The sequence below is a fragment of the Eschscholzia californica genome, unplaced genomic scaffold (assembly GCF_041429995.1).
Source record: "Eschscholzia californica isolate CP2 unplaced genomic scaffold, dmEscCali1.0.p SCAF_3, whole genome shotgun sequence".
NCBI classification, from domain to species: domain Eukaryota; kingdom Viridiplantae; phylum Streptophyta; class Magnoliopsida; order Ranunculales; family Papaveraceae; genus Eschscholzia; species Eschscholzia californica.
The window spans coordinates 53,152,573-53,178,610 of record NW_028238420.1 but is presented as its reverse complement, the minus strand read 5'-3'; the positions used below and the strand labels follow the sequence as shown (position 1 = coordinate 53,178,610).

The window sequence follows — 26,038 nt, the reverse complement described above, 5'->3', positions numbered from 1 at the left end:
TTTCGTTTTTACTCGTACATAAACACACATCGAATACAAATTATGAAACAAGTTCGTAAATTATGTGTTATTTATGACGAGGAAACCATCATTTTTCATGTATACAACGTAATTTATCATATGTATGTGTGACATGCCCATTATGTACCATTGAATACTTAGATTATTTTCTGACATAAATTACTTGTTTTTTACGCGTACATGTCCATTATGTACCATAAATTATGGCAACATGTTAGGAAATGTAAATCTGAAATCATGTTTTTTGTTACAAAGTATGTGATTTATCATAAATTATGTATACTGTATAGTAAATAACACAACCTTTGTACAACTGAAATGAAATTTTATTGAACAATAATCTGTGTTTTATTGTAAATGAAAATTACATAGTAGACTAGGTAACTTAAAAACAAACTCCGTTGGAATGTTGCCCGAGCTCTCGATCCTCACTATCTTTGGTCTTCTAGGTCTACGGCGAATCAAACATGGTAGTGTTTTTGACTCTTCATTAAATGTACATGGTTCATCAAAGTTAGGGGCAGGACTTATATGTTCCTTGTAAGTCTTCACATAAGACTCCGTTATCCAAACAGGATCATAGAAACAATCTTCTTCATCGTAATTTATACTTCTATAGTTTATGTGATGATTCTGTAGGAAATTCCATCAGTGCTGGTTTACTACAAGAAAAAAAACATGTACATTAGTTAGAAAAACTTATAATTTATCATAAACGACATTAAACAATGAATAAATTATCCATAATGTTTGATAAACTTCAACATGTGTTGGAGATAAATAGTATTTTAGTTTGAATCACATTGACACTGTAATATAACACAAATATGTGTAATTTTCTATAAATTACATGTACAGTTTCAGATATTACTCAATTATACGTACTTTATGAGTAATTAAACATTCTTTTTAAATAAGGATGCTAAAGTATGTATAACTGTTAACAGATTACATATATTTTACATTCTGTTATACAGTTGTAGTACGGCCGAAATTGGCGTAATGTACTTTAAAGTATGAAAAATTTAATACGAATTACTTATAATGTACATTCTGTTAAGAAAAACCGTACGGAATAATATCTTGATAAAAAATTGTACGGATGCAAAGTTCTGATGTGAAGAAATGTCAGAAAATCAAAAACCTAATATCAGAAAATCAAAAATCTAAAGTACAAATCTGAAATCTTCTGTATGAAAAAAAGAATGAAAGATGTTTCGGTTTTAGAAAGAGATCAAAATCTGGTTTGTAAACAAAATAATTAAAACGATTTATTATCAATAGGAAAACTAAATCTAATGAAATATGATATGATGATTCAATGATAAAGTGATTACAACCATTTCTAAACAAAATCATATAAATGTTAGAAGATGTTAAGCGAAAATATAAATTTGAAAGATGGTTTCTTACCTTATAATAAGATGAAACTGTAGATCTTGAAAATAAACTTGATATGAAGAGATATAAATGGAAATAGAGTTCTGAGCTTGTGTATTGGATTAGAAGACGAATTTTTGAAAAACAATCTAATGAAGATGAAACAAGATTTCTGAGTTTAATGGAGGTTTTGTTATGTGAATCAGATTTAGAGAGAGAGAATAAAGAGGTTTCGGTTACTGAAAATAATGAATCACGTTTCTTTGTGATTGGAGAGGGAATGTGGGAGATAAAAATGGAAGAAGATCTTTATGGATTTTGAAGACAAATCAGTTATAATACATATTTTTTTGTTTAGAAACGTGAAGAGAGAATGTGGGAGATAAAAATGGAAGATCTTTATGGATTTTGAAGATAAATCAGTTATAATATATGAGGAAGGTTAGATTAGGAATTATGATTTATTTGGTATTCTAGGGATTTGACCAAATGGACTAGATATCCATTTATATTATTATTTTGGTTTTGAACCCCTTTATAGGATTATAGAGGACTATATCTCCTATTAGGACCCGTTTTTTGGGCTATAAACTCGGACGAGCATTAACTCCGGCAACACCACCAAAACCAATTCTGGCGACCATTAACTCTTCTCCTCTCTCTCTTCTCCCTCTTTTCTACTCTTCTATGATTCCGGCGAAGAGAGATAGAAGATGATGAAGTCCCTGTCGGCAGGTTTGAAATTTTTTGGTTTTTCACCTTCTTTTCCAGAAAGTTTTCTTGTTTCCCAGAACGTCGACCCATCCTCACCTTGATGTATCATTGTAATGAGTATTGTAGTCCATGTCCAAAAATAAAATCGTAACTTCCCTTAAATCATTGATAAAGACAGCCTTGGTTGTGTCTCTCCCTGTCAGATGCATGACTACTAACTACTACGTCTATTTCTAGTTCTCGTCTTCACTCTCCCTCACTCTGCTGCTGCTAGTACTACTACTAGTGCCTGTTGGTATCAAATTGTAGTACAGTAGTATTCTAATGGAAACGTTTCTCTCTCTTCTTCCCCACTCCATTCTCCCCTTCCAACAATACAAATGGTGCTTCTGGTGGACTCCTCCTCCGTCTCTCCAAGGTCCAATTCACCTTTCTCTCTCTTCTATTCATTTCCTAATTATTTATCAATCATCTTGTTAATCCCCATTCCTTTTCTTCCCATTTCGATTAAGGGTTTCTCCGTTATTCGTCCATCTAGCTTAATTTTATGAATGATCTCTCTCTCTCTCCCAGCTGACGCCTAGTAGTCAGAATTTTGGTGGGTAGATAGGAGTTTATTCGTGAAATGGTTTCTAAATGTCGTTTATTTACTGATTTATGACTACCCAATACCCTCAAGATGTTGATCAATCAATTTTGAAATAGAAGAAAAAAAAATGCTGGGTTTTTGTTTCTTCGCATTAATGGGCGCTTTTGATGCTAATATAGGTTGTGCCTCAATTTGTTTTGTTGAAATTTTGAAATGATTTGGTTAAGAATTGAGTTGCAAAAATAAATTTTTAGGGGAGCATAATTGGATTAAGATAATCATTATTTACTTGGAAAAAACTGATCAAGTTTTGTTTCTTAGTTCATTTGTAACTTTTCTAGATTCAAGAAGGGTCATTTGACTTACTTTAGCTAAGTTCTGAGTTTCATTTCGTTCTCTCTGAATAATTATTGTGTTTTAGTGTTTGGAAGATAGCATGAAAAATTCTTTGCTTTTGTCCGGATTCTTTGATTAGAAATCTCATGTCCTTGAGTTGTCGTCGTGAAAAAAGTAATATGGAAGATAAGAAATTAACTAAGAAGAGTGATACACAACAATTTTACACGGGAAACTACTGTGACCAACCCCACCAATCAAATTTGAAATTCTTTTGCACCAATTACTAGACACACAAAATGTACATAACCCTATGTTTTAATGTGTTGTCGTCGAACATGAATCATCAAGGTATACATATTAAGTCACCAAGTAAAAATCTTGGAATGGTACCAGGCACTCAAGAAATACGTATGGAGCAGTAACATGGGCTCCCTGTGAGAACTTTACGGGTTTCTAAAACAATGGGCTTCAGAAAATAGGCTCGCATGCTCCTCAAAATATACTTTATTTTATTTTTCGTTCCATGCTTCATCTTTCTATTACTAGACATTCTGGTCTTGTTCTTTATGTTGAGTGTTTAGTTTGTTGATACTGTTTTTGTTTGTTGCTCATTAATTTGTTAAGCTATTTCGATGGATCCTCGGTTTAAGATCTCAAAAAGAGGTAGACATGGTGTTCAGGTATTTTAAGCCCCTATTTGTATTTGTATTTGTATTTTTCTCTTATGTTCTTAGCTTCATTATTATACCTAAGATACAAGATGCATGAATGATTTGTTTGCATTCACAGTGCCTGAACGGGCCAAAGGAAAGAATTGGCGACATGTTTGAGAAGAATGAACTTACTGTCTCTTTCTATGACACCGCTTGGGTAGCAATGGTCCCTTCTCCAACATCCCCACAGCTCCCCTGTTTCCCCGAGTGTGTTACTTGGTTATTGGAGAATCAACTTTCTGATGGTTCATGGTATTTTCCTCATTGCAATAACTTAATAATAAAAGATGCTCTATCATCCACCTTAGCATGCATCATTGCGCTAAAAAAATGGAATGTTGGTGAAGAACATGTTAGTAGAGGTAACTCTACTGTTCTTGCGCCATTTGCTTGTCATCCCAAGTTTTGTTCCTCATTTCTCTATAAATTCTATATTTGCAGGCCTTCAGTTTATCAGGTCTAACTTTTCTTTGAGTGATGATAAGGATCAGCATACTCCAATAGGGTTTGATATCATATTTCCTGGTATGATTGAAGACGCTACGCGTTTGGGCTTAAGTCTTCCTTTGAGCCCTGAAGCTATAGATGCTTTGCTTCTAAAAAGAGATTTGGAGTTCAAAAGGTTTATGTTTTTTTCTTTCTTTCACAACTTTATTGGCCTTAGTGAATAGAAGTCTAAACAGAGAAGCAAGATGTCTTCTCCTAAATATATACGTTTACATGCAACAGCCAACCCCTATTTAATTTATCACAGTCAATTTATAACATATTGCTTCAGTTGTAGAACTATAAATTTAGAGGACTCACGGTTTTTGGTTTTCTTTGAGAAATAGAGGAGAATTAAATTTGAGCTTTATTTCTTTATTTTATTGTAAACCTTGCTTCAAGTTCGCCCAATTACATTACACAAGAACATAGCGCGCGCGCGCAAACACACACACACACAAGTTAAGTTGTAAACCTCGGAGATTTATAGTCTAAATCTATGAATTTAACTTTTAGATATATTCTTGATCATAGTGACAGCTTATTGTAAACCTCGGAGATTTATATTCTAAATTTATGAATTTAACTTTTAGATATATTCTTGATCATAGTGACAGCTTATTGTAAACCTCGGAGATTTATAGTCTAAATCTATGAATTTAACTTTTAGATATATTCTTGATCATAGTGACAGCTTAAGCCTTACATTTTCATCATCTAACTATGACTAACTTGTCTTGTTTTATTTTCATGTACGTTCCTTTAGAGTATCTGAAAGTAATAGTGAAGGGAGTAAACTTTATCTAGCATATACTGCTGAGGGATGGGGAACATCTGATGATTGGAAAAGCATCATGAAATATCAGAGGAAGAACGGGTCGTTGTTTAATTCACCATCCACCACTGCAGCTGCTTTTGTTCAGCTTCAAGACACTAACTGCCTTAATTACCTGCATTCACTCGTACAAAGGTTTGGAAATGCAGGTGATTGATTCTCTCTTCTTTGCCTAAGATGATTTCATTATCTACATTATTTTTTAAAAGTATATCTCTCTTGTTGGCTTTTTTTCAGTTCCAACAGCTTATCCTCTAGATATATCTATTCAACTTCATATGGTTGACACTCTTGAGAGACTGGGGATTGATCGACATTTTAGGAATGAAATAAGAAGTGTATTGGACAAAATGTACAGGTAAAAGGGAAAGTACTTTAAATTTGTAATATTTACCTAGTTAATAAGTGGAATCTTTACAAAGTATAATATTGGCTAATGAACAGATGCTGGTTAGATAAGGATGAGGAAATCTTTTTAGACATCAGCACGTGCTCGTCAGCATTTCGGATTTTACGTATGCATGGATACAACGTATCTGCAGGTACAGATTTTGGAGTCTCAAGAACATTTTGGTTTAAGCTTTTGTCGCCAATCAGATTAATATGATTGTGGATATGCTGTAGATGCTCTAGCTCAGTTTGGTGAAGATCATTTGGTCGATACTCCTGGGGGTGTTTTACCAAATTTACGTAGTACTTTGGAGTTGTACCGCAGTTCAGAAGTAGCGATATCACCTCATGAGTCATTTCTCAAGAGGCAACATTTCTGGACGAGTCGTTTTCTGAAACAGGGTATATTGAAATGTTTGGGACATCGAGATACTCAATATGAAGATATCATCAAAGAGGTAATTGTTTGGAATATGTTAGCAAATTCAAGTTTTTTATCCAATCTAGCTAGTTCTACTACTTGGATAGCACACATGAATCTATATTTTACGTTTTATAAAGTGAAGAACATTTTCATGTCGACCCTGTTACATCTATAACATTATTTTCAGTACCCATTTCCTTTCTGATAAATGGATTGGGTTTATGATAATTATGAAGTCGATTTACACTGAAGTAAAAAAGTTAGTACCTTTGAAGTACCAAATGAGGCTAGCTAGTTGCTTCGATCTCAACCTCTTTCACAATTGAAGGGCAATTGCATTTGTAGACCGCACCTCTTGTTGTGGATTGCTCTCATTTAAATGTCTCGTCCTAGAAGGAGGCAAACTTTTTAGTTCCTACTGTATATTCAGTTGGCCAAATTTATTCAAATAACACAAATTTTGTAAATTGTACCAAAACATGTGCACCTAAATGCACCTATACTAAACCTAGCTGCACATGCTCCATCTTGATATGACTTACTATCTTGGTCGTTTGCTCTTTGTCGCCTACAAACAGATAATACTCACTATAAAAATCAAGATTGAGCAGCTTCCTGCTTCTCAAGTTGGACGTTGAAGATGGACTGCTAAGAAGACACAGATCATACATTAACTTTTCACAGTTCTTCTTTAGGACTTCACTATCTCCTGAGCTTAAACTACTAAATATCAATTATTATATTACCAGGTTTCCTACAATTTCACTGCCCTGACCTGAATTCAAAGTTGTCTTCAGATTTAGATAAGGACTAGAGTGTAGAAGCTTATACTTTTCAGTCTGAGAATATGTTTTCATATTTAGCTGAGGTTGCTGCACTTCCACTTCTCTGTATGTCTATTTCTTTAATATAATTGAAGGATCAACTATCGGACGTGACATATATTATGTTCTAATTGATATGAGTAAAGCCATTTTGGTTGCTAACTAACAGTAATCATTATTTTTTTTTTGGTTCGAAGCTAACCACACCTTCTCACGGATATGGTCTTACACAAAAACTGAAATTAGATATTTGTTGTGTAGATTTAGAGTCTCTCCAATTAATACATTTACATATTTTAGCATTTGGCAAGTTTACATGAGTTTTTGTTTCTGATAATCCTTTTGCGTGATAATTAGTAAGTTTTGGCATTGTTGTTTTTTCCTCCTTGATGCTATATTTCGTTAGGTCTTCTTCAAACATCCGAAGACTTTCTTTCCAGATGGTTATTAAGCATTACAACTTCTATTTTTTCAGGTGGATTACGCCCTTAAGTTTCCCTTCTATAGTAATTTGGAACGCTTAGAGAACAAGAGACATGTGGAACACTTCAATGTAGATAACACAAGGGTTCTCAAAACTTCATATAGGTATACCACTATACTGACAGTAGTGTCAAAATATAAGTATTTACACAATTATACATATCTTGATCCTAGCGTCTCTTTCTTTGTTTTTAGAGCCTTAAACATTGACAATAGAGATTTCCTAGAATTGGCTATTGAAGACTTCGATCTCTGTCAAACGATTCACAGAAAAGAGCTGCAACAACTTGAGAGGTCTTTATCTTTATTAATTGATATTTTCTTTCCAGAAAATGAAAAATCTAGAGTATCAGTTTCTTCATTTACAAAGTATGATCTATTTTCATATGAGCAGGTGGGTCAAAGACAACAGATTAGACAAGCTAAAATTTGCAAGGCAGAAGCTAACATATTGTTACTTCTCTGCTGCGGCAACCCTTTTCTCTCCTGAATTATCTGAGGCTCGCATGACGTGGGCCAAAAATGGCGTGCTAACCACAGTGGTCGATGACTTTTTTGATGTTGGAGGTTCTAGAGAAGAACTAGTAAATCTTATCGAATTATTTGAGAAGTAATCAGCATTTCTTTATTGTCATTCTTATCAGTTCAGGATTTTTTCTTTAACTCACTTTGTGGGTATTAGATTATGTTTACCCACCCCCAATTTGGTCAAGAAATCCCACATACTAGCAGTTGGGACTATATTGATCAATACACTGGTGTGTTTGATCCTTCAGATCCCCACCACTCACATTGTGCGGTTTCTTTGACCTACATAATAAATCAATCAGCAAAATCACATTCTTTGACTAGGCAATTTATTTGGAACATTAACAATTTTAAACTTTCATGACTTATAGGTGGAATGGAATTTCAACTGCTGATTTTTGCTCTGACCATGTCGAAATCATATTCCGTGCACTTCAAAACACAATAGACGAGATTGGTGAAAAGGCATTTGCACATCAAGGACGCCAAGTGACAAACCACATAATTGAGATAGTGAGTTTAAACACATTTCAATTCCCCCTCAGTTATATATCTCTCTTTTGATATATGTTGAATTTAGCCATTCTTTTATTTGACAGTGGCTTAGCTTGCTAAAATCCATGATGAGAGAGGCAGAGTGGGTGCTTAACAAATCGGTTCCCACAATGGATGAATATATTACAAATGCATATGTATCAATGGCCTTAGGGCCTATTGTTCTCCCAGCTCTTTATTTTGTTGGTCCTAATCTGTCAGAGGAGGCCATTCGAGATCCAGAGTACGATAATCTTTATAAGCTTATGAGCACATGTGGGCGGCTTCTTAATGATATGCAGGGTTTCAAGGTACATAGTCCTCTAGTGATTTTCCTCCCATATTTATCAAGTACACTTCCTCCATTTTAATATGCACAGACAGTTCTACGAGGAAGTCTAATACGCAAATAATGTTATAATTTACAAGATAAATTTATTTTTGTGGTGCTCAAAAGTTGGAGCAAAATTTAAGTAGAAAGTTGTTGCTTATAGAATCCTATTAAAATTAGAGGTTGAGCTTTTTAATGCCTGGACAAGTCAAATATAAAGTATACCCTTTGGTGGGAGGAGAGTTTACTGCTTGCCCGATTCATTTTACTTGTGAGGAATTTCAACCAAGGATAGGTTTGGAAGTTTATTATTATATATGTGAATTATTTTAGAAAACCATAAAGGGAGCAATTTCAGAAGTTTTGTGAAAATGAGCTCATCGTCGAGGTTTAAAACCCAATTCCGTATAGAAACCAAAATGATACAGCAACGAAGAATGGAATATTCTTATACGTTCAGAAAGAGGCCATTTTGTAGTATCATTAGCTGTTAGAGCTAAATGATGAAGTATCGCGATATATGTCTCGGTGCCCAAGTCTACTCCCAAAAGTATTAGAAAATTAAATTTCCGATTCATGAATATGAAGTAGCAAATGGAGCATTAGATGAAATACTCAAATACACGTCATACATAAAAGGATACACTATACATAATGTAATTATGTAATTTGAAGTTTGGGAACATGTATAATTTACATTATCTTTACATGTCTATTGCAGAGGGAAAGAAAGGAAGGGAAACTTAATGCTGTATCGCTGCTAATGATTCACGACAACTTTGTTGATACTGAAGAAGAGGCCACGGCAAAGATAAGAGAAATCATCGACGACTGTAGGAGAGAATTGCTAAGATTAGTATTAAAGGACAGTGTGATACCAAGATGTTGCAAAGATTTGTTTTGGAAGATGAGCAAAGTAGTTCACCTATTTTACATGAAAAGCGATGGGTTTACATCTGTGCAAGAGATGGTAAATGCTGTTAATGCAGTCATCGAGGAACCCATAAGCTCTCCCTTTGTCAATTCAAGTAAATGAGAGATCTCATGTATTAAGACTTGCAGAAAGGATACATGAAGCCTTCTATTATCAGGTTTCTGTCGCAACTTCAAATTTTATACTGATTCAGTACTCCTTAGAAATGTTGTCAAATCGTAAGTCGTATTTATATTTTTATATATTGTATTCTTAAGGTTTATGGTTTATATTTACTATCTAAGATACATGGATAAATTATATATGTAATGTTCGACTAGTTTAATAACTAGAATAGTATTACTTTATGAAAAGAAAACTTGATTATAAAAGCCTGCCTTGCGTTTGTATTGGATACTCATGAGTTCCATAAGGGATACAAGTGTTAGGAACCAAAAACGTCTTGAATTTACATGTCCCGCGATGTTATTTTTATGCGACACTTTTCCCGTTTGCACTTCTTGAGTTTCAAAAAGGTAACAATGAAGTAATGATGAAAGATGCTCCAAATTGGATATTCTTAGATATCACTTACCAATTATGAGAGGACTTGAAATTGACAATTTTTACATGTTCAAATCCAGTAGGTAATACTATTGTTTCACCATTAAACAGTTGAGTCAGCTGAACAGAGTGTCGATATGGACTCACCAATGGCTTTGCCCATTGAAGATTGCAACCGGTCGGCTCGTTACACCCAATTGTAACACATTCAGAGGATGGAATCATCAAACCAAAGGTATGTAAGTCTAGATGGCAAGCAAACATCTAGTTGGTTATGCATTATATACTTCTTTACCTCCATTCCTTGTTGAACCTAGTTGTTGCAGTCTGACTAAATCTTACCCGAAATGTTGTGAAGCAATGGCGGAAGAATTCAATGCTTTAATTCGCAATCAGACTTGAACATTACACAACCATCTATGAATCTGATTGGTTCCAATTGGATTTTCAAAGCAAACCCAAAGTGATTGTACTATTGATTGTTCAAGGCTCGACTTGTAGCGAAAGGTTTCAATTAGTAAGATGGTGCCGATGACAACAAAACTTTTTTGCATGTTGCTAAGCCTGTGACAATTCGAAGCGTCATCAGTCTTATGGCTACCTCAGGTCGGAAGATCACCCAATTATATGACTCAGCCGTCGGGTTTAACTGATGTGGTTTATCTTAATTATTATTGTTGTAACTTAGATAAGGTGTTGTATGGTCTAAAACAGGTGCCTAGGGTATGGTTTCATAGATTTACATCGTAAGATTGGCTTCGTTGCTTTGAAGTCATATCATTTATCCATCGAATCACTACCTCTATTACGGTAATCTTGTTATATGTTGGTGATGTACATGTTACTGGCTCGGATTAGGATATCATTTCAGATTCGATTGATCGTCTTCATGAGCAATTTTCTATGACTAATTTAGGCTAACTACGTCACTTTCTTAGGATGAAATTAGTCGCTCTCAATCCTGTCTGACCTGAACTCAAACTAGATAAACACTTGAAGTATTAAGTAAGTTGGTTTCATAAGCGCAAAACGGCAAAAGTAGTCCGAGTACAATTTGCAATAAAATGCCAATTCAAGAGGGCAAGCCTTTTGACAATGATACACTGTATCGTTCATTAGTTGGAGGTCTACATTACTTGTCTCTCGCTCGACCAGACATCAGATATTCTGCTAACCAAGTGTGTCCATATTATGCATTCTCCGACATACTCTTTACAGCATTTAAATGTATCTTTTGATACTTAAAAATTCCACATTAGGAAAAGGTTTATATTTTGGCGATAAGCACGAGTTCTGCTGGCTTCAAATGATTCCCATTAGTTTCTGTTTCTTAGGATCAACTTGAGTTATCCCTAAACGCGAGCCAACCGACCCCCCCCCCCCCCCCCCCCCCCCCATGGATCTGCCAATCCCAACTGGTTAGTACTTACAAACCATTATTTTCAATGTATAAATTTATCTCGTTAGATTCTAATTCGAAAAATGAAAACATTATTTTGATTCCAAAATCAGTTGTTGTCATCATAAATACAAACCAATCAAACATAAAAAAGAATGAGTTTTCAACTAGGATGTAAACATGATTACAGGAAATTCAGATACAAAAATTCCAGTTTATACATATTGAAAGAAACCCAGTTGAAAACTTATATTCTGCAGTGACCTGAACTTCCATGGGTTTGAGCTTGATCTTCACAGGAATGGACTACTAGTGTTACAAACTACCTTGCTTCAAAAGATCATTTTCAGTAGAGCGATTTTGTTGTTTTCGATTCCTTTCCGAATTGGTTGTATTGTTTCATTTTACTGGAGGAGACCTATAATATGCAGGAACAGTTGCAGGAAAAAACATCTGTCGAAGTCCTTCTGCCTTTATAATAGGAAAAATAATACCTGATGCACTCTGCAAAAAAAAAAAGAGAAACTTGTAAGATTAAAATCACATAATGACATGTTTTAATAGCGTTTAATTCGATTTTGCAACACAATTTCGTCTAAGTTGACAATCTGGCTGGACAAAGGAAAACATGTCGTAACTAAATGTGAAAACAACAAACTTTTCAGGAAACTATTTTCTTTGGGTCTGTCTGTCAGTCGAGATCCCTTATGGTTTAGGATGGAATTATGTTTCCTAGTAATCCTTTGTTCTTAAGTCTCATCTCCTTCCTAAGATCTGTTAGGTTGTGGGTTCCTTTTGAGTAGCTGAACAAACACAAGAAATTTCATCCCATTCTTTGATTTCTTAATCAGATCAGACAATAAATTAATTAACCGTATTGCAATTTAAGATATTAGATTCTAGTTTGTAACTGTAGTTTAAAATGAGAAAATGCAGGCTTACCCATATCAATCTAAACCCGATCCAGATACGCTTGGGTGAAGGAAATGGGAGTAATAAACGACCTACACCGTATATGGCAACAGCAAAGAAATGGCTAACTAAGCTTAACGGACGTGGGTTAAGACCAGATAGTAAAGCCACTGGACCTGCTGAACAAATTCCTCCAAGACTTAAATAATCGAAACATGCTTGCCGCATCTCTTTCCTTGCTTGATCTGGTGAAGCGCTGAAGACTTTGTATAGGGCACCAGCCAAAGTATTTATTGTAGATGCCACAGGCTGCAAAGACGACCATTTTATACATTAGCAAATCATCGACAAGGGAAAACAAATAATGTACAACTATTGGCAAGCACCATAGTTACTATGGGTTACTCAGAAGTGCTCTAAACTAGAGTCCTTCATTGCCATCCCATCGCCTTTTACATCTTTACCGAATACTATGACTACTTTTTACATCAAAGAACAAAATACATGTATAAGAAAAGATATTATTACCTTACGCAATGTGTAAAAGGATTCGAGATATTTGCACAAAGCAGATGCATCATTAAGATTGCGCAAAGGCTTAAGAAGATTGTTTAGAACAACTATATCAGACAATGCAACAGTCATCCCTCCACCGGTTAAAGGATGACGCATATTAAATGCATCCCCCATTAATAGAGCTCCTGGAGTTGGATGGGGAGCAGCAGGCATGCTTCTGTTTGGCATTGTTCTAATGCTTCCTTTATCGATTGCAGCAATAAAGGAATCATATATCTGATGTGGGATCTGCAGAAAACGAAGAAAAAAAATTAAACCAGCCCAGGTTTAAGTTCAGGTTTTAAGTTGCGAAAAAGAAAGGAACTAATACACATATGTATAAGTACTAAAGTACCTGGGGTGCCACTACAGTCTTCAAATATTTGGCCATATCGCCATTAGCAATAGATGGTACCTTTTCCCCAGGAACGTCAACCAAACAGCGAACCTCAGAACTACTGATAGGATAAAACAATATGGGTGAAGGGTCTGCAAGAACAACATGCCCGTGGTTTGGGTATGGAAGTTGACAGTTCTCCAGGACCAAACCGACAAAACAAGAGGGAACATCAACCTGCAGAATATGAAGTGGCACAATAAAGTTATGTAAGGACATAAAATTTTGGAATGATGGAGTACTATTGTGTATAATATTCATTTCTGGAATAACATGGAAGTATGTATACAATAATTTCCCCAAAAAAAGATGTTTTACCAACCGTATAATTTAGATGTAAGATAGAATTTTCTATCAACAAGGTTGAGCAAATATTTCACCTTTGGGCTGCAGAGAGAGCGGCGCAAGTTTGAAAAGCAACCATCACATACTATTGTAAGAGGAGCATATGCATTTATTTCTTCCCCAGCCTTGTTCTTGTACAATACTCCTCTAATTACGCCATTTTCTTCTAATAAAGTTGTAACAGTTCCTTGCTCCAACCGTACACTAAATAAGGTAAATAAGATTATAGGAGCTCAAATTAGAAATACATCTGAGACAACCGTACTGCCCATTGTAAGAGAAGCAAACATCTGACACATTCATAAGTATGTTGCAAGCACAAGATAAGATATGCAAGAAGTTAGCGAAGACAACCGTACTGCCCAAGTTACGCACAAAAGTAAGCTTCAGAAGGTTAGACCGAGTTCTCACCAACAATCTAATATGCAAGAAGTTATGAGAAAAACAGAGAGGAAGTATCATCCTTGTCCTCGTGCGATGTTAGAATATATTATAAACTCTCTGGTGTGTATGAGACATCAAACAACATATAATTTTGGGATTAGAAAATTAGATACGCCAGTCCTACTGAGGGAAAAACTACATACTTTGGAAGGGACGCAGCTTTCTCCCTCATCCGTTGAATAAAACGCCCATTATGAAAGCTCCTCCCTGACACATCTGAATGAAACTTTTCCAAGGGATAAGCCAGTCTAGTATCTTTCCCATCCTTAAAAAGAGCATATCCTAACACTTTTTGGGAATCAATTTTCTCAACACAATCTGCACCAGAAAAAGATTTACTTTATCTAATAACAAATTTGTCAAACTGAAACTAAAAGAAAGCAAGTAGTAAGCAATTGAGACTATCACACATACCTTCAAGACCCAGTTCAATCAATTTCAGGTAGCCTCCTGGCTGTAACAGTTCTCCCACAATCCTGTCAGGCTCTGTCAGATCTCTCTCGATAACACGGACTCTTCGTCCATCCTGCATTGGTTGCAGAACATAAGAGTTGATTCCATTTGCTTTAAAACTAGTATTCAACGAGTTACGAAATACAAACATAAAGATAACATATACAGATGGAAAGAAATGACTTCTTGAGGATGTCCTAGGGCTTCTGTATCACTGGTCCAGGAACTTACCTTGGGCTAGTAGGCTTACTTTTTTGGATTTTATCTTGAATTGGAAGGAGATCATGATGTAGCTTTGTTCGTAACAATCTCTCTTCAATTACCTTGTATTCTTTCCCTCGTTCTTTAAAGATTAATTCAAATGTTAAAAAAAATAGATTTTAGATTTGAAATGAGAACAACGCAACCAGATAGAGGATATTAGAACTACGTCTCCAAGAAACTAGCAACCAAATATTACGCAAACTTCTTGAACTAAACTTCTTTCTTGTTATTGTTTCACATTTATAAGAAGTTGCAGAAATTATTATGAGATGGACAGATTCTGGGTGATAATTTAAGATATAGAAGGAGCTCTAGATCTCAGTATAACACAATATTAGTCTCAAATGCAATGGTGCAAAAGGAGAGGCACTTAACTTGCCCAACCCTCAAACTCATAACGATGAAGAACTTGTGTCACAAGATTATTCCCAAGGTTTAGATTCCTTCACAACTCTCCAACTAACACATTTTTTTTACTTTTAAGCAATTGATTAGTGAAGACCATAAGAAAGATTTACTCTCTTATACATCCCTATAAGTAATCAGGTTCTCAGAACTAATATTCCCAATAAAATAAAATCTAGACAATAGTAAGAAAAGAGTAAACTTCTGCAAGTTAACTCATGTGAATCAAATGAGATGGTTGCACATTCCTATAAGCACAAGCAACATTAGGATATTCTCTTCTTAAGCAAGAAATATAAGAAATTTCAGCAACACCTTCAAGATGCTTATCTATATATCTGATGGTCCCACGTCACAAGAGAGTCTGGAGCTTGGGCTATAGGTGAGGCTTTTTGGGTGGGCTCGTGGAGCCTTTCGCCAGAAACAAAACCTCGTGGAGCCTTTTGCCTCCGGGCTGGGTGTCTAAAGCGGAGACAATATTGGTAACTGCTAAGGTTTGGGAGATCTAACTTAAAAAAAAATCGTAAAGATAAATGATTCTTATGATCCTCAGAATCATCATCAATTTAACCACAATTATGTCAAATTACTGGTTCAAACCCCAATTTCATCATTCAAATGGATTCTTCCCTCATAAACTTTCATCATCACAACTCAAAAAACGACATTAACTCAAATAATTTCTAACCTAGAAAATTGCAAGAACAGCAAAAATCAAATTATGTACTATTCTCAAAATCAAAGAATCTGGAAAAGAAAGAACATTTCGAACCTTCCCAAGTGTATGAGCTAAAGCAGCACCAGCAACACCAGCTCCAACAATTATAACATCAAAATCATTTTCGTTCTTCTCAGATCGTAAATCATCATCATTATTAATAGATCTTTTTACACATCCATCTAAGATCTCAATTGATTCATTCTTTCTTTCCTTCTTCTTTCTATATACAACAACATTAAGTAGAAAGAAAAACCCTAGCAAAGAAGCAAGGGTTCCTCCTAAGATGTATTGGATCATCTTTTAGAGAGAGAAAATTTGAATCGACAACGATAAAATTGTCAACTTTCTCTCTCTCTCTAAAATTTGTCCCTCCTCCCTGTTTGTTTTCTCTGGTTTTTCCTTCTTATCTTTGAAATACTAGAAACGAAATTGAGGTGGTGGTTAGAGAAGGTGGGTGCTTTGGGGCCTCCAGTTTTTGTTGGGGTGTGAAGACTTTGAGTCAATCTGATTCGACCCGAATTTTTTTTTTTTTTTTTTGAACGGAAATACCATAAACTAAAAATATTACAAAGTTGTCCACGAGAATTCAAAAAAATAAAAGCAGGACTACTTAGTAACACATTATCTACTATGGGTCAAACAGTCATCAAGGACTATACAAAGGACTAAACCAAGAAGCGGCTAAGTTGTGTGCAAGTTGATTTCTCTCACGTGGACAGAATAGAATTGCCACTCGCCGGTTTGAGATCGCAACACGTAGGTCGTTTACAGCCGTCCATAATCTCCACGGGATTGAAGGATCCACGGTTGTAAGCAGCTCCACCAAAACCCTAGAATCGGTTTCCAATATAAATTCTTCCTCCTCCAGCCGATTAGCCAAATTTAAACCTAATTCTATTCCAAACAGTTCGCTTTCAAGAGCAGTCGCCGGAGAAGTTAGTTTAGATTCTTGTCCGATTACCTCGCCTGAGCTGTTCCTTGCTACCGCAGCACAAGAACCAACCATGATTGATCTAAAAGATCCATCACAATTAATTTTTTATTATGCCCTCAGGAGGTGGTAACCATTATTGTTCCTGCAAGAGATTATTAGATTCTTTAAGAGATAAGTTAGGGATCACAAACCTTAGAGACTCCTTCGTTCTTCGCCAACATCCAGTTATGTCTAAGGAGGAGTGATTAAATATCAAATCGTTCCTCATCTTCCACCAATTCCAAAGAAGATAAGTAGCTTCCAACCATGTATTGTTACCATTTTTGTCTTGTAATAGCATAGATCTCAAAGATCCGACTAAATCCGTAGTTAGAGGTTGTAGATCTGTATTATTTGTATGCCTAATTAGATCCTTGAAACTATTGCAGTGAGAGAACAAATGATCCCTGGTTTCAATCTCCCTTCTGTCGCACATGGTACACAGGTTAGGTATATTGGGTACTTTACTACTGATATTGGTTCGATTAGGTAAGCCATCATGAATTAATTTCCATATAAATATTTGTATATTCGGATCCATTTGTTTCTGTTTTCAGAATTTCTTCCATGGAAAGTTATAAGCTTGATCAGAAATAATAGGAGTGGTTTTGATCTGTTGGTAATAAGATTTTGTGGAGAATTGTCCACTCTCTACTGAAGTCCAAATAAGCCTATCATTTTGTGGTTGTTGAGGAAGCACTATACTTGAAATAGCCTGTATTGATGATTCTTCAAAATATGTGTTAAGTAACTCCATATCCCACTGTTTAGCCATTGAATCACTCTTTATTAAATCTGCCACCCAATATATGTTGTTTGGAAGTTCTTGTTTAAACTGTAGCTGATGACCTTGTAAGTCAGGGATCCAAGGATCTTGCTTAATTTTAATTCTTGAACCGTCCCCAATGAGCCAAAGACAATTCCTGTGAATTGTCGCTTTAGTATGAGTAACAGCTTTCCAAAAATTAGATGTCGAGGTTGGATTAGAAGAAGACCAAAAGTCATCACCCGTAATGTATTTTGCCTTTACTAACTTGACCCATATACTATTTGGAGTTGTTAGTAACTTCCAAGTCATTTTAGCTATTAGAGCTTCATTGACCTCCTTTAATGACCTAATACCAAGTCCTCCACTTCTCTTTGGACTACAGAGAATATCCCACTTTATGAAATGTAGCTTCCTCTCATCGGAATCATGCCCCTACCAAAAATTCCTTTCTACTTTTTCTAACTTATGGATAACAGTCTGAGGTAGAATTTGGAAACTGAAAGGATATGTACAGAAGGAGGATAAAATTGATTTGATTAGTACCGTTCTTCCTGCTTGAGTAATATATTTCATTTTCCAAGTTGATAGAGATTTTGTGAATTTTTCTTCTAACCATTGATGACTTTTAATCCTGTTGCTTGGCTTGAGTATGAAGGACCCGAGATACTTTGATTGATCATTCATAAGAGGAGCTTGGAGTTGAGAGGTATATGAATTCCTAATGGTGGTTGGAACTCCCTTGCTGAAGTGGATTGATGATTTATTGAAGTTTACACTTTGCCCTGAAAACTTAGAGTAAACATCCATTATTTGTAAAGTAGATTCTAAGTTTTCTTTTGTTGTTTTACCAAAAATAATCAGGTCGTCCGCAAATAATAAGTGAGATATACTAGGGGCGGCCTGATTAACCTTGTAACCTGTAAATTTCCCTTGTTGTTCATAATGAGAAATTAAGAGGGGGAGAGACTGGGAGGCTAGAATAAAAAGATACGGGGACAATGGGCAACCTTGCCTAAGGCCTCTAGAGGCCGTGAAGTCTCCTACCAAATTACCATTAAGGAGGATGTTGAAGTGAGTAGTAATGATGCATGAAATAATCAAGGATAACAGGGTACCATTGATACCCATGGCACGGAGAACAGCTTCCAAAAAACTCCAACTAACACGGTCATAGGCCTTAGCCATGTCCATTTTAAGGGAAAAATGACCATTTTTATTAGTAGACTTGTTCATGGAATGAAGAAGCTCTTGTGTGATGATAATATTCTCCATGATCTGTCTGCCCGGTACGAAGGCATTTTGGGTCCACATCACACATTCATCTAAAAATGGACCCAGACGGTTGGCAATGATTTTGGTGATGAATTTGTAGACCGAGTTACAAAGAGAAATCGGTCTATAGTCTGCGGCCATACTCGGGTTCCTGATTTTGGGAATTAAAACAATAGTCGTGTAATTCAGAGAAAGAGAAATACAACCTGATTGAAATGCCGATTGAATATAGATAGTGAGATCTTCCCCAATAGTATCCCAATTATGTTAAAAAAAGAAATGAGGCAAACCATCAGGACCCGGACTTTTGATTGCAGGCATGTCCATCACGACTTGTTTTATCTCCTCAGATGACGGAACCCTAGAGATGTAGCCCAACTGTTCGACCGTCAGTACCTTGTATGAATTTAGGATCTCGGTAGGTGGTGAATCGACCATATCCGCCTGAAACAAATTCTGAAAATAGCCAATGAATTCTTCCGCTATTTCATCCTGACTAATCTTTCTCTCACCATTAGCTAAAGTGACATGTTGAATTTTATTTTTGTGTCGTCTCGCCGACATAGCCATGTGGAAAGCTTTAGTGTTACGGTCACCATTCTGAGTCTATTTTGATCTGGCTCTTTGTTCAGCCTTCAATCTTTGAACCTCCTCTAAATGTATAATCTGTTCTTGTAATTCACTCTCTATGTTCAGAGAGTCATCAGTAGGGGTAAGAGATTGAATATCTTTGAGGCGTTTTCTAAGGATTAGAAGTCTGTTCTTAATAATACCAAAAGCCGTCTTGCTCCAAGAGCGGATACTGTTTTTAACTTGACTAATTTTCTCTGGGAAAGATCCAGTAGTGTGACTCCAGGCGGACTGAAAAGTATCATTGTAATCTCGATGTTTAGTCCAATAATTTTCGAACTTATCGATGGTATTCAGAATCTGTCCTTGAACTTTCAATTTGAGAAGAATGGGAGCGTGATCACTGTTGTAACGGGGTAAATGAAAGACCCCCGCATCCGGGAATTGCAAAAGCCAATTTGAATTGCACAAAACTCTATCCAGTCTCTCTCTAGTGAGATGATGAATGGATTGATTATTTGTCCAGGTATATCCGGGGCCATTGAACCCTAAATCAATCAATTGAGCATTCTGAACAAATTGCTGAAACTGAGACAAAAAAGGAATATTAGTGGTACCACCCCATTTTTCATTTCTGGAAGATAAGGCGTTAAGATCGCCAATACAAATAAATGGGTGAGGAATGCTACGGATTCTGTTCAGTATATTGTTCCAGAAGGGAAGCCTATCTTGGACCCTAGGAGGTCCATAAATGCAAAGAATGTCCCAGTGGTCTAAATCTGACGGTCGTTTGACCCTAAGATGAATAATATTAGCATTAGAAAAGACCACATTTACATCCATAGAATTAGTCCAGTGAACCAGAAGTCCGCCACTACGACCATTCGCGGGAACATGGTGGAAATTAAGCAGTTCATATTTATTAAAGAAAGAGAAAAATTCATAATTAATAATACGAGTTTCTGATGGGTCATGAAAATGTCCCATCAGAGTCGTTTAAATTAGCCGAGTTTGTCTGTTTCGAGTCTTTATTGTAATAAAATGGTTGGTTTTCTTGATTAGGTGTCTTTTGCAGAGTTAGGTGTGAAAAATGGTTAAAAATGAGAAAAAGATGCATAAAGGGTATTTTGGTCATTTGGAGTCAAGGACATTCTGGAAATTTGGTCAAGGTCAGTGCGTGGTTGAAAAGTAGAGGTCGAGACGAGTCCGTAGGAGAAAACGGAAGTCAAATCGGAGTCCGGACGAAGGAATAAACCAAGGTCAAAGTCAGGTCAACATTTGGTCAGCATTCGGTACAAGTTCGGGCAAGTTTCTGGCCAGCGGTATGCTTAGGGACACGTTTCGTAGTTCGGAGGTCGGAGCATCTAAATCGCGTGTTCGCGCTAAGCAGCGAAGTGGCCCCTATGAGCGTGATCCAGTACTCCCGTTTGCAACTTAATTCCGTGCATCATATCCCACGTTTTAATCTTATCCATTCACTCCCGTGTTTTTGAAATCGTGCGGCTGCTATTTGTCCCGTGCTTTATTGCATTTTCCGTGTACCCGAAACAACTTAAAAGCGTGCTCCTGGACGCGTGACTCTCTCCCGTGAAGGATTTATTCGTTCGGTCTGAAGGAGATGTCCTTCCGAAGGAGTGTCCTTCGACCAAGGTGGCAATGCGATCAATTTGTCAGTTAGGATAACGATGACCGCACGTAAAGATCATCCAGTCCGGTCCAATTAGGGGTCGTAATGCTTTGCTAGAAGCCAACTACGATCATCGGATCAAGGAGTTGATTCGAGGCTAACATAGACCGGATCCTACAACGGGTTACACATAAGAGTGGTAACTTGATCAGAGAGTATTGACTAGACGGGAACTGGCTTAAGTTGGATGGGATTCAACCGGGAAGGCCAAAAGGGTCCGAATGGAGATTCGGGACAAGATAGAAAGGAGGCTCTTTGGGCCGGCCATGAGATGGCCGACCAGAGTAAGTGGGCCGGCCATATAAGGCCCATAGTGGGCTGCCCTGGCCGGCCACACTTAAGGGGATTATCAAAATACCCCAAAAAGGGTATTTTGGTAATTATCTTTTCTGTGACCCAGAAAATAGAAAACCTAATCTGAATGAGATTCTAATTAGGGTTTGTCTATATATTGGGTCAGTTAAGAACAGAAAAGGTGTGGATTTTTCTCTAAGGAAAATTATACAGCTCTCTCTCTCTCTGAATATACAGCTATTGGAGAGAGAGGAATATAGAGAGAAAGTTCCCATTCTATCAATCTAGTCAAGAAGAAGAGTTCTTCTCAACCTTCTACTAAGTCCTAGCAGTCTGAAAGGAAGGGAGATCAAGTCTATTCACTCGGTGTCTCAAGTAGAGGAGCTACAGTTGGAGCTCTGATCTTTGCATGCGATTGGAATGGTTCGAGGGAAAAAACGCGTTAAGGTATTTATCCCTCTCTAGTTCATTGATTAGTTTATGCATATAGGTCCTGGGCAATCTAGTGTTAAACATGAGATGTTTGAGATTCCGCTTACAACACTAGGTAGTGTATGAGATACACAAAACCCTACAGTGGCATCACGAGCCGGTTGCATGAAACTATCTCTGACTAGTCGAATTAGATTCGAGCTTGATTGATTAGATTATTTTATGTTTAAATAGGGATTTAGACATAGAATTGATTAGTTTAAATTAGATTTAGACTTAATCTGATAGAAGATTGAAAGAGTTTCAATGGAAATCTTTAAAATTTGGTGTTTTTGAAAAGAGTTTTCAAAATAAAATTTTAAAGTGGATGGTTTTTTGAAAAAGAGTTTTCAAATTGCTGAGTTTTGGATGAAGAATCATCAAAACAGCAGCAAAAGTTGGAGTTTTTTCGAAAATTAGAGGAAAACAGGGTGCTGTCCAGAGACCGGACTGACCAGGACGCGTCCCAGGACGCGTCTGGCCAGTCGCGGACGCTCAGGACGCGTCCCAGTCCTTCCCGGACTGGGAATCCGAGAGCGTCTCGGATTAGGACGCGTCCGAGAGTTTCTCGGACAGAGGACGCGTCCGAGAGCGTCTCGGACTGGGAGTCCGAGAGCGTCTCGGACAGGGATCCCGAAGGATCCGCGTCCAGCACCTGAGGTCGCGTCTTCCAGACGCGACCACAGAGACATGTCCGGACGCGTCTCGGATTGAGAATCCGGACGCGACCAGGACAGACCTTCTATATAGCGTCTGGGACGCGTCTGGTGAGACCAGAAGCTACCTCGGACTGGGAGTCCGAGGAGCACAGACTTGGGCAGAGCGTCTAGGACGCGTCTGCTGGGATGGAAGCGTCTGGCCTAGGGCCAAGACGCGACCACCTGAGGGACAAGGCACGGTCTGGAACGTGCCAGTCCGGGTCTGACCTTGGTTCAGACCTTGACCGAGACTTGACTGGGTCAAGTCAAAGGGTCCCTTGACCAAGTTTGACTTAAGTCTTTGGAGTTGGACTCGGGTCTTTTGGGCCTTGACTTAAGTGGGAGGTTATTTTCTTCTGCCAACTTTGACCATATTTTTTTTTTTTCCGAAAGCGACCCGGGCCCACCAAAGCCCGAATCGGAGTTTTTCCAAAACGATTTCAAAATCTTTTAGGATAAAACCAGAACGAGCCATTAGTCAGAATTATGAGATAATTAGACTTAAGGCACGTTAGACATAGAGATGTCGGTAGTATCTCCCGAATAGCTATCTAGAACATAGCAAACCTAGATTCGACCTAAGTAAGCGAATCTCATACATACTTGGGTGTTTTATGAATGTCATATTATTATGTGTGTATGGATGTGAATGCGGGTTCTAGTATGGCCATAGAATTGTTCTATCTTGTTTTTAAGCACGGATGGGTGCCCGTTGTAATTAATTTAATTTCAAGTTTTATACGATCTGCGAATCGTTGAGTCTTGTAATTAGAGTTTAAGGGTACAATTGAGTCCATCGAAGAGCCAAAGGATGAGATCGTGGTTCGAGTGGGAGAATTCAATGGATGTTCGAGGATGGAGATCCAGGCGAACGGAGGTTAAACAAGCAAAGAACCTAAGAAGATTAGATCTTTTAGGTTAGGGGCCATACTAGGATCATATCTGCTTGATTTATTTTCTCGCGCGCATTTACTTATTTACGTTTTGTGTGGTGTATGATTATGTTAGAGTTCACAGTAATGCATGCAAACAAAAACGTAAGAGTCCCCAAAAAGAATTTTGAGTAATGCCTACCCAGATTAAGACACCTGTTGCGCCCTTGTTCATCGATGGTGGGTCATGCCAAAGCAGGGTGCCATCTTTTACCTCGGGACAATACGGGTAGACCTATGAAGAGGTCTACATGTCTAAATGGTTATTCTCAACGAGTCAGCAAAAGAGTTTTGGATTTCGAGGCAAAAGGATGAATCTGACACATAAGTGTTATTCATCAACCAAGAGTCATATGAGATATGATCAGTAAGGAGTTACTCACCCAGGAGGGTGAAGTTAAGGGCAGTGCCAAAGTACGCTTAGCTTCACAGGAATGGGGTCTTGGAATCGTATTATTCATAGGGGGACGTTTTTTCATTGAATAATATGGCAAAAAGTGTTTTTGCGTAAACATTGAATGTAGTACTTAGCAAAATCCTTATTTTGTTTCTGTAAAGTAGAGATGGCAAATAGGATTAGTTCACGTTTAGATAGAGATCTATACGACTTTCTAGATTGGGAGGAAGATCAGAGAAGAGTTCTCGATGCTTCAAAGAAAGAAAGCGTAATAGAGCTACCAGAAAGGGAAGTGGAAGTCGGTGCCTATGTTATAGAGGTCAATTTGGCAGATATGGCTGACTCTCCCTCATGGGTATATGATACCGGATGTGGAGCTCATATAATTTCAGAATTAGATGAGCTCAAGGAGGTCAGGTATCTGACAAAGAGCGAGATGGTTCTACGAGTCGCAAACAAGGCAAGAGTTGCTGCTGTGGCTGTAGGAACTTTCGAGCTCAGTTTAGAGACTGGGTTGATATTAGTGCTACGTAATTGCTATTACGTACCGACTATATCGAGGAACATCATCTCTGCGTCGGTGTTAGACAAAGAGGGATATCACGCTATAATAAAGGACAAGAGTTGTTCTTTATACAAGGGTGAGATGTTCTACACCAGTGCTAAGCTGCGTAATGGTCTTTATGTTGTGAACATAGAAGACGAAATCCTGAACATAGACACGAAACGGCTTCGTACTCATGATTCTAACCAAAGTTATCTCTGGCATTGTCGTTTGGGTCACATTAACATGAAACGCATGCAGAAGCTTCATGCAGATGGACTTCTGGGATCGTGTGATTTGGAATCGTACGATACATGTGAGCCATGCTTAGTGGGCAAGATGACAAGATCGTCCTTCAAAGGGAAAGGAGATCGGGTGAGTGAACCCTTAGGACTGATACATACGGATGTATGCGGACCTATGAGTACACTCGCGAGAGGTAACTATGGCTACTTCATTACGTTCACTGATGACTTCACTAGATATGGTTACGTGTATCTAATGAGGCATAAGTCGGAATCGTTTGAAGTGTTCAAACAATTCCAGAATGAAGTAGAGAATCAGCTTGGCAAGAAAATAAAAGCCATTCGATCGGATCGAGGTGGTGAGTATTTGAGTCAAGAGTTTGAGGATCATCTTCGGAGTTGTGGAATAGTTTCACAACTCACTCCTCCAGGAACACCTCAGATGAACGGTGTGTCCGAGAGGAGGAATCGAACATTGATGGACATGGTTCGATCGATGATGAACTTAGCCGATCTTCCTAACACTTTCTGGGGGTATGCTCTAGAAACGGCTGCTTTCACACTTAACCGAGCTCCGTCAAAAGCTGTAGAAAAGACGCCACATGAGATGTGGACTGGAAAGGTTCCAAAGTTGTCTTTTCTCAAAGTCTGGGGTTGCGATGTTTATGTAAAGCGTTTACAAGGAGATAAACTAGCACCAAGATCAGACAAGTGTCTCTTCGTCGGTTATCCGAAAGAGACAAAGGGGTATTACTTCTACAACCCGTCAGAGAACAAAGTGTTTGTTGCTCGTGATGGTGTCTTCCTTGAAAAGGAGTTCCTTTCCAAGAAGACAAGTGGGAGAAATATAGAGATCGAAGAGGTTCGATCTGAGCAACAAACTGACACCGTTGCACCGATGTCAGAAGTCGCGATTCCTAACTATTATGAGCCGATAGAAGAGGAAAGAGGGGATGAGATGGTAGATCTCGGAGATCCTCCCGCGCAGAGCGAATGTGATTCGCAGGAGAACCCTCAAGGAGTTGAGAGTGTCTCACCTGTTGTTCAAGCCCCGCGTAGGTCCGCAAGGCTGATTGAGTTGTCTCAACGACAAGAGTTGTTGTTGGTAGAGGATAACGAACCCAGCACCTACGAAGAAGCTATGACGAGCCCAGACTCCGAAAAATGGCTGGGAGCCATGAAATCCGAAATGGAATCCATGTCTGAGAATCAAGTTTGGAACT

The 26,038-nt window shown here is 37.6% G+C and overlaps 3 protein-coding genes across 6 annotated transcripts; 1 reads left to right on the top strand and 2 right to left on the bottom strand.

The window, feature by feature from the left end:
* The first annotated feature begins 1,928 nt into the window (after positions 1-1,928).
* Positions 1,929-10,962, top strand: GA2 (Terpenoid cyclases/Protein prenyltransferases superfamily protein). 4 transcript variants are annotated; one of them, XR_015237993.1, is made up of 16 exons: positions 1,976-2,533; positions 3,668-3,723; positions 3,833-4,118; positions 4,198-4,378; positions 5,009-5,226; positions 5,315-5,435; positions 5,522-5,619; positions 5,702-5,925; positions 7,191-7,303; positions 7,394-7,492; positions 7,593-7,808; positions 8,098-8,239; positions 8,326-8,571; positions 9,313-9,682; positions 10,180-10,303; positions 10,427-10,962. XR_015237993.1 is itself a non-coding variant. In XM_086670261.1 (14 exons), exons 1-14 carry the CDS (start codon positions 2,440-2,442, stop codon positions 9,625-9,627), a joined length of 2,409 nt encoding a protein of 802 aa, XP_086526387.1. In that variant the 5' UTR covers positions 1,929-2,439; the 3' UTR covers positions 9,628-9,896. The 4 variants fall into 4 exon arrangements, 2 of the variants coding, with proteins under 2 accessions (XP_086526387.1, XP_086526388.1); XR_015237994.1 differs by having other exon boundaries at positions 2,314-2,533; positions 3,833-4,008; XM_086670261.1 differs by lacking the exons at positions 10,180-10,303; positions 10,427-10,962 and having other exon boundaries at positions 1,929-2,533; positions 9,313-9,896.
* A 580-nt stretch (positions 10,963-11,542) lies between these two features.
* Positions 11,543-16,484, bottom strand: LOC147551800 (squalene monooxygenase SE1-like). The gene is made up of 8 exons (XM_086670260.1): positions 16,015-16,484; positions 14,535-14,646; positions 14,264-14,438; positions 13,712-13,880; positions 13,290-13,508; positions 12,908-13,183; positions 12,410-12,688; positions 11,543-11,971 (listed from the first exon to the last, which is right to left on the bottom strand). The coding sequence occupies exons 1-8, from the start codon at positions 16,258-16,260 to the stop codon at positions 11,867-11,869; spliced, it is 1,581 nt and encodes a 526-aa protein (XP_086526386.1). The 5' UTR covers positions 16,261-16,484; the 3' UTR covers positions 11,543-11,866.
* A 3,099-nt stretch (positions 16,485-19,583) lies between these two features.
* LOC147551799 (uncharacterized) lies at positions 19,584-20,390 on the bottom strand. Its single transcript, XM_086668597.1, has one exon. It carries the CDS (start codon positions 20,388-20,390, stop codon positions 19,584-19,586), a length of 807 nt encoding a protein of 268 aa, XP_086524723.1.
* Positions 20,391-26,038: the final 5,648 nt, after the last annotated feature.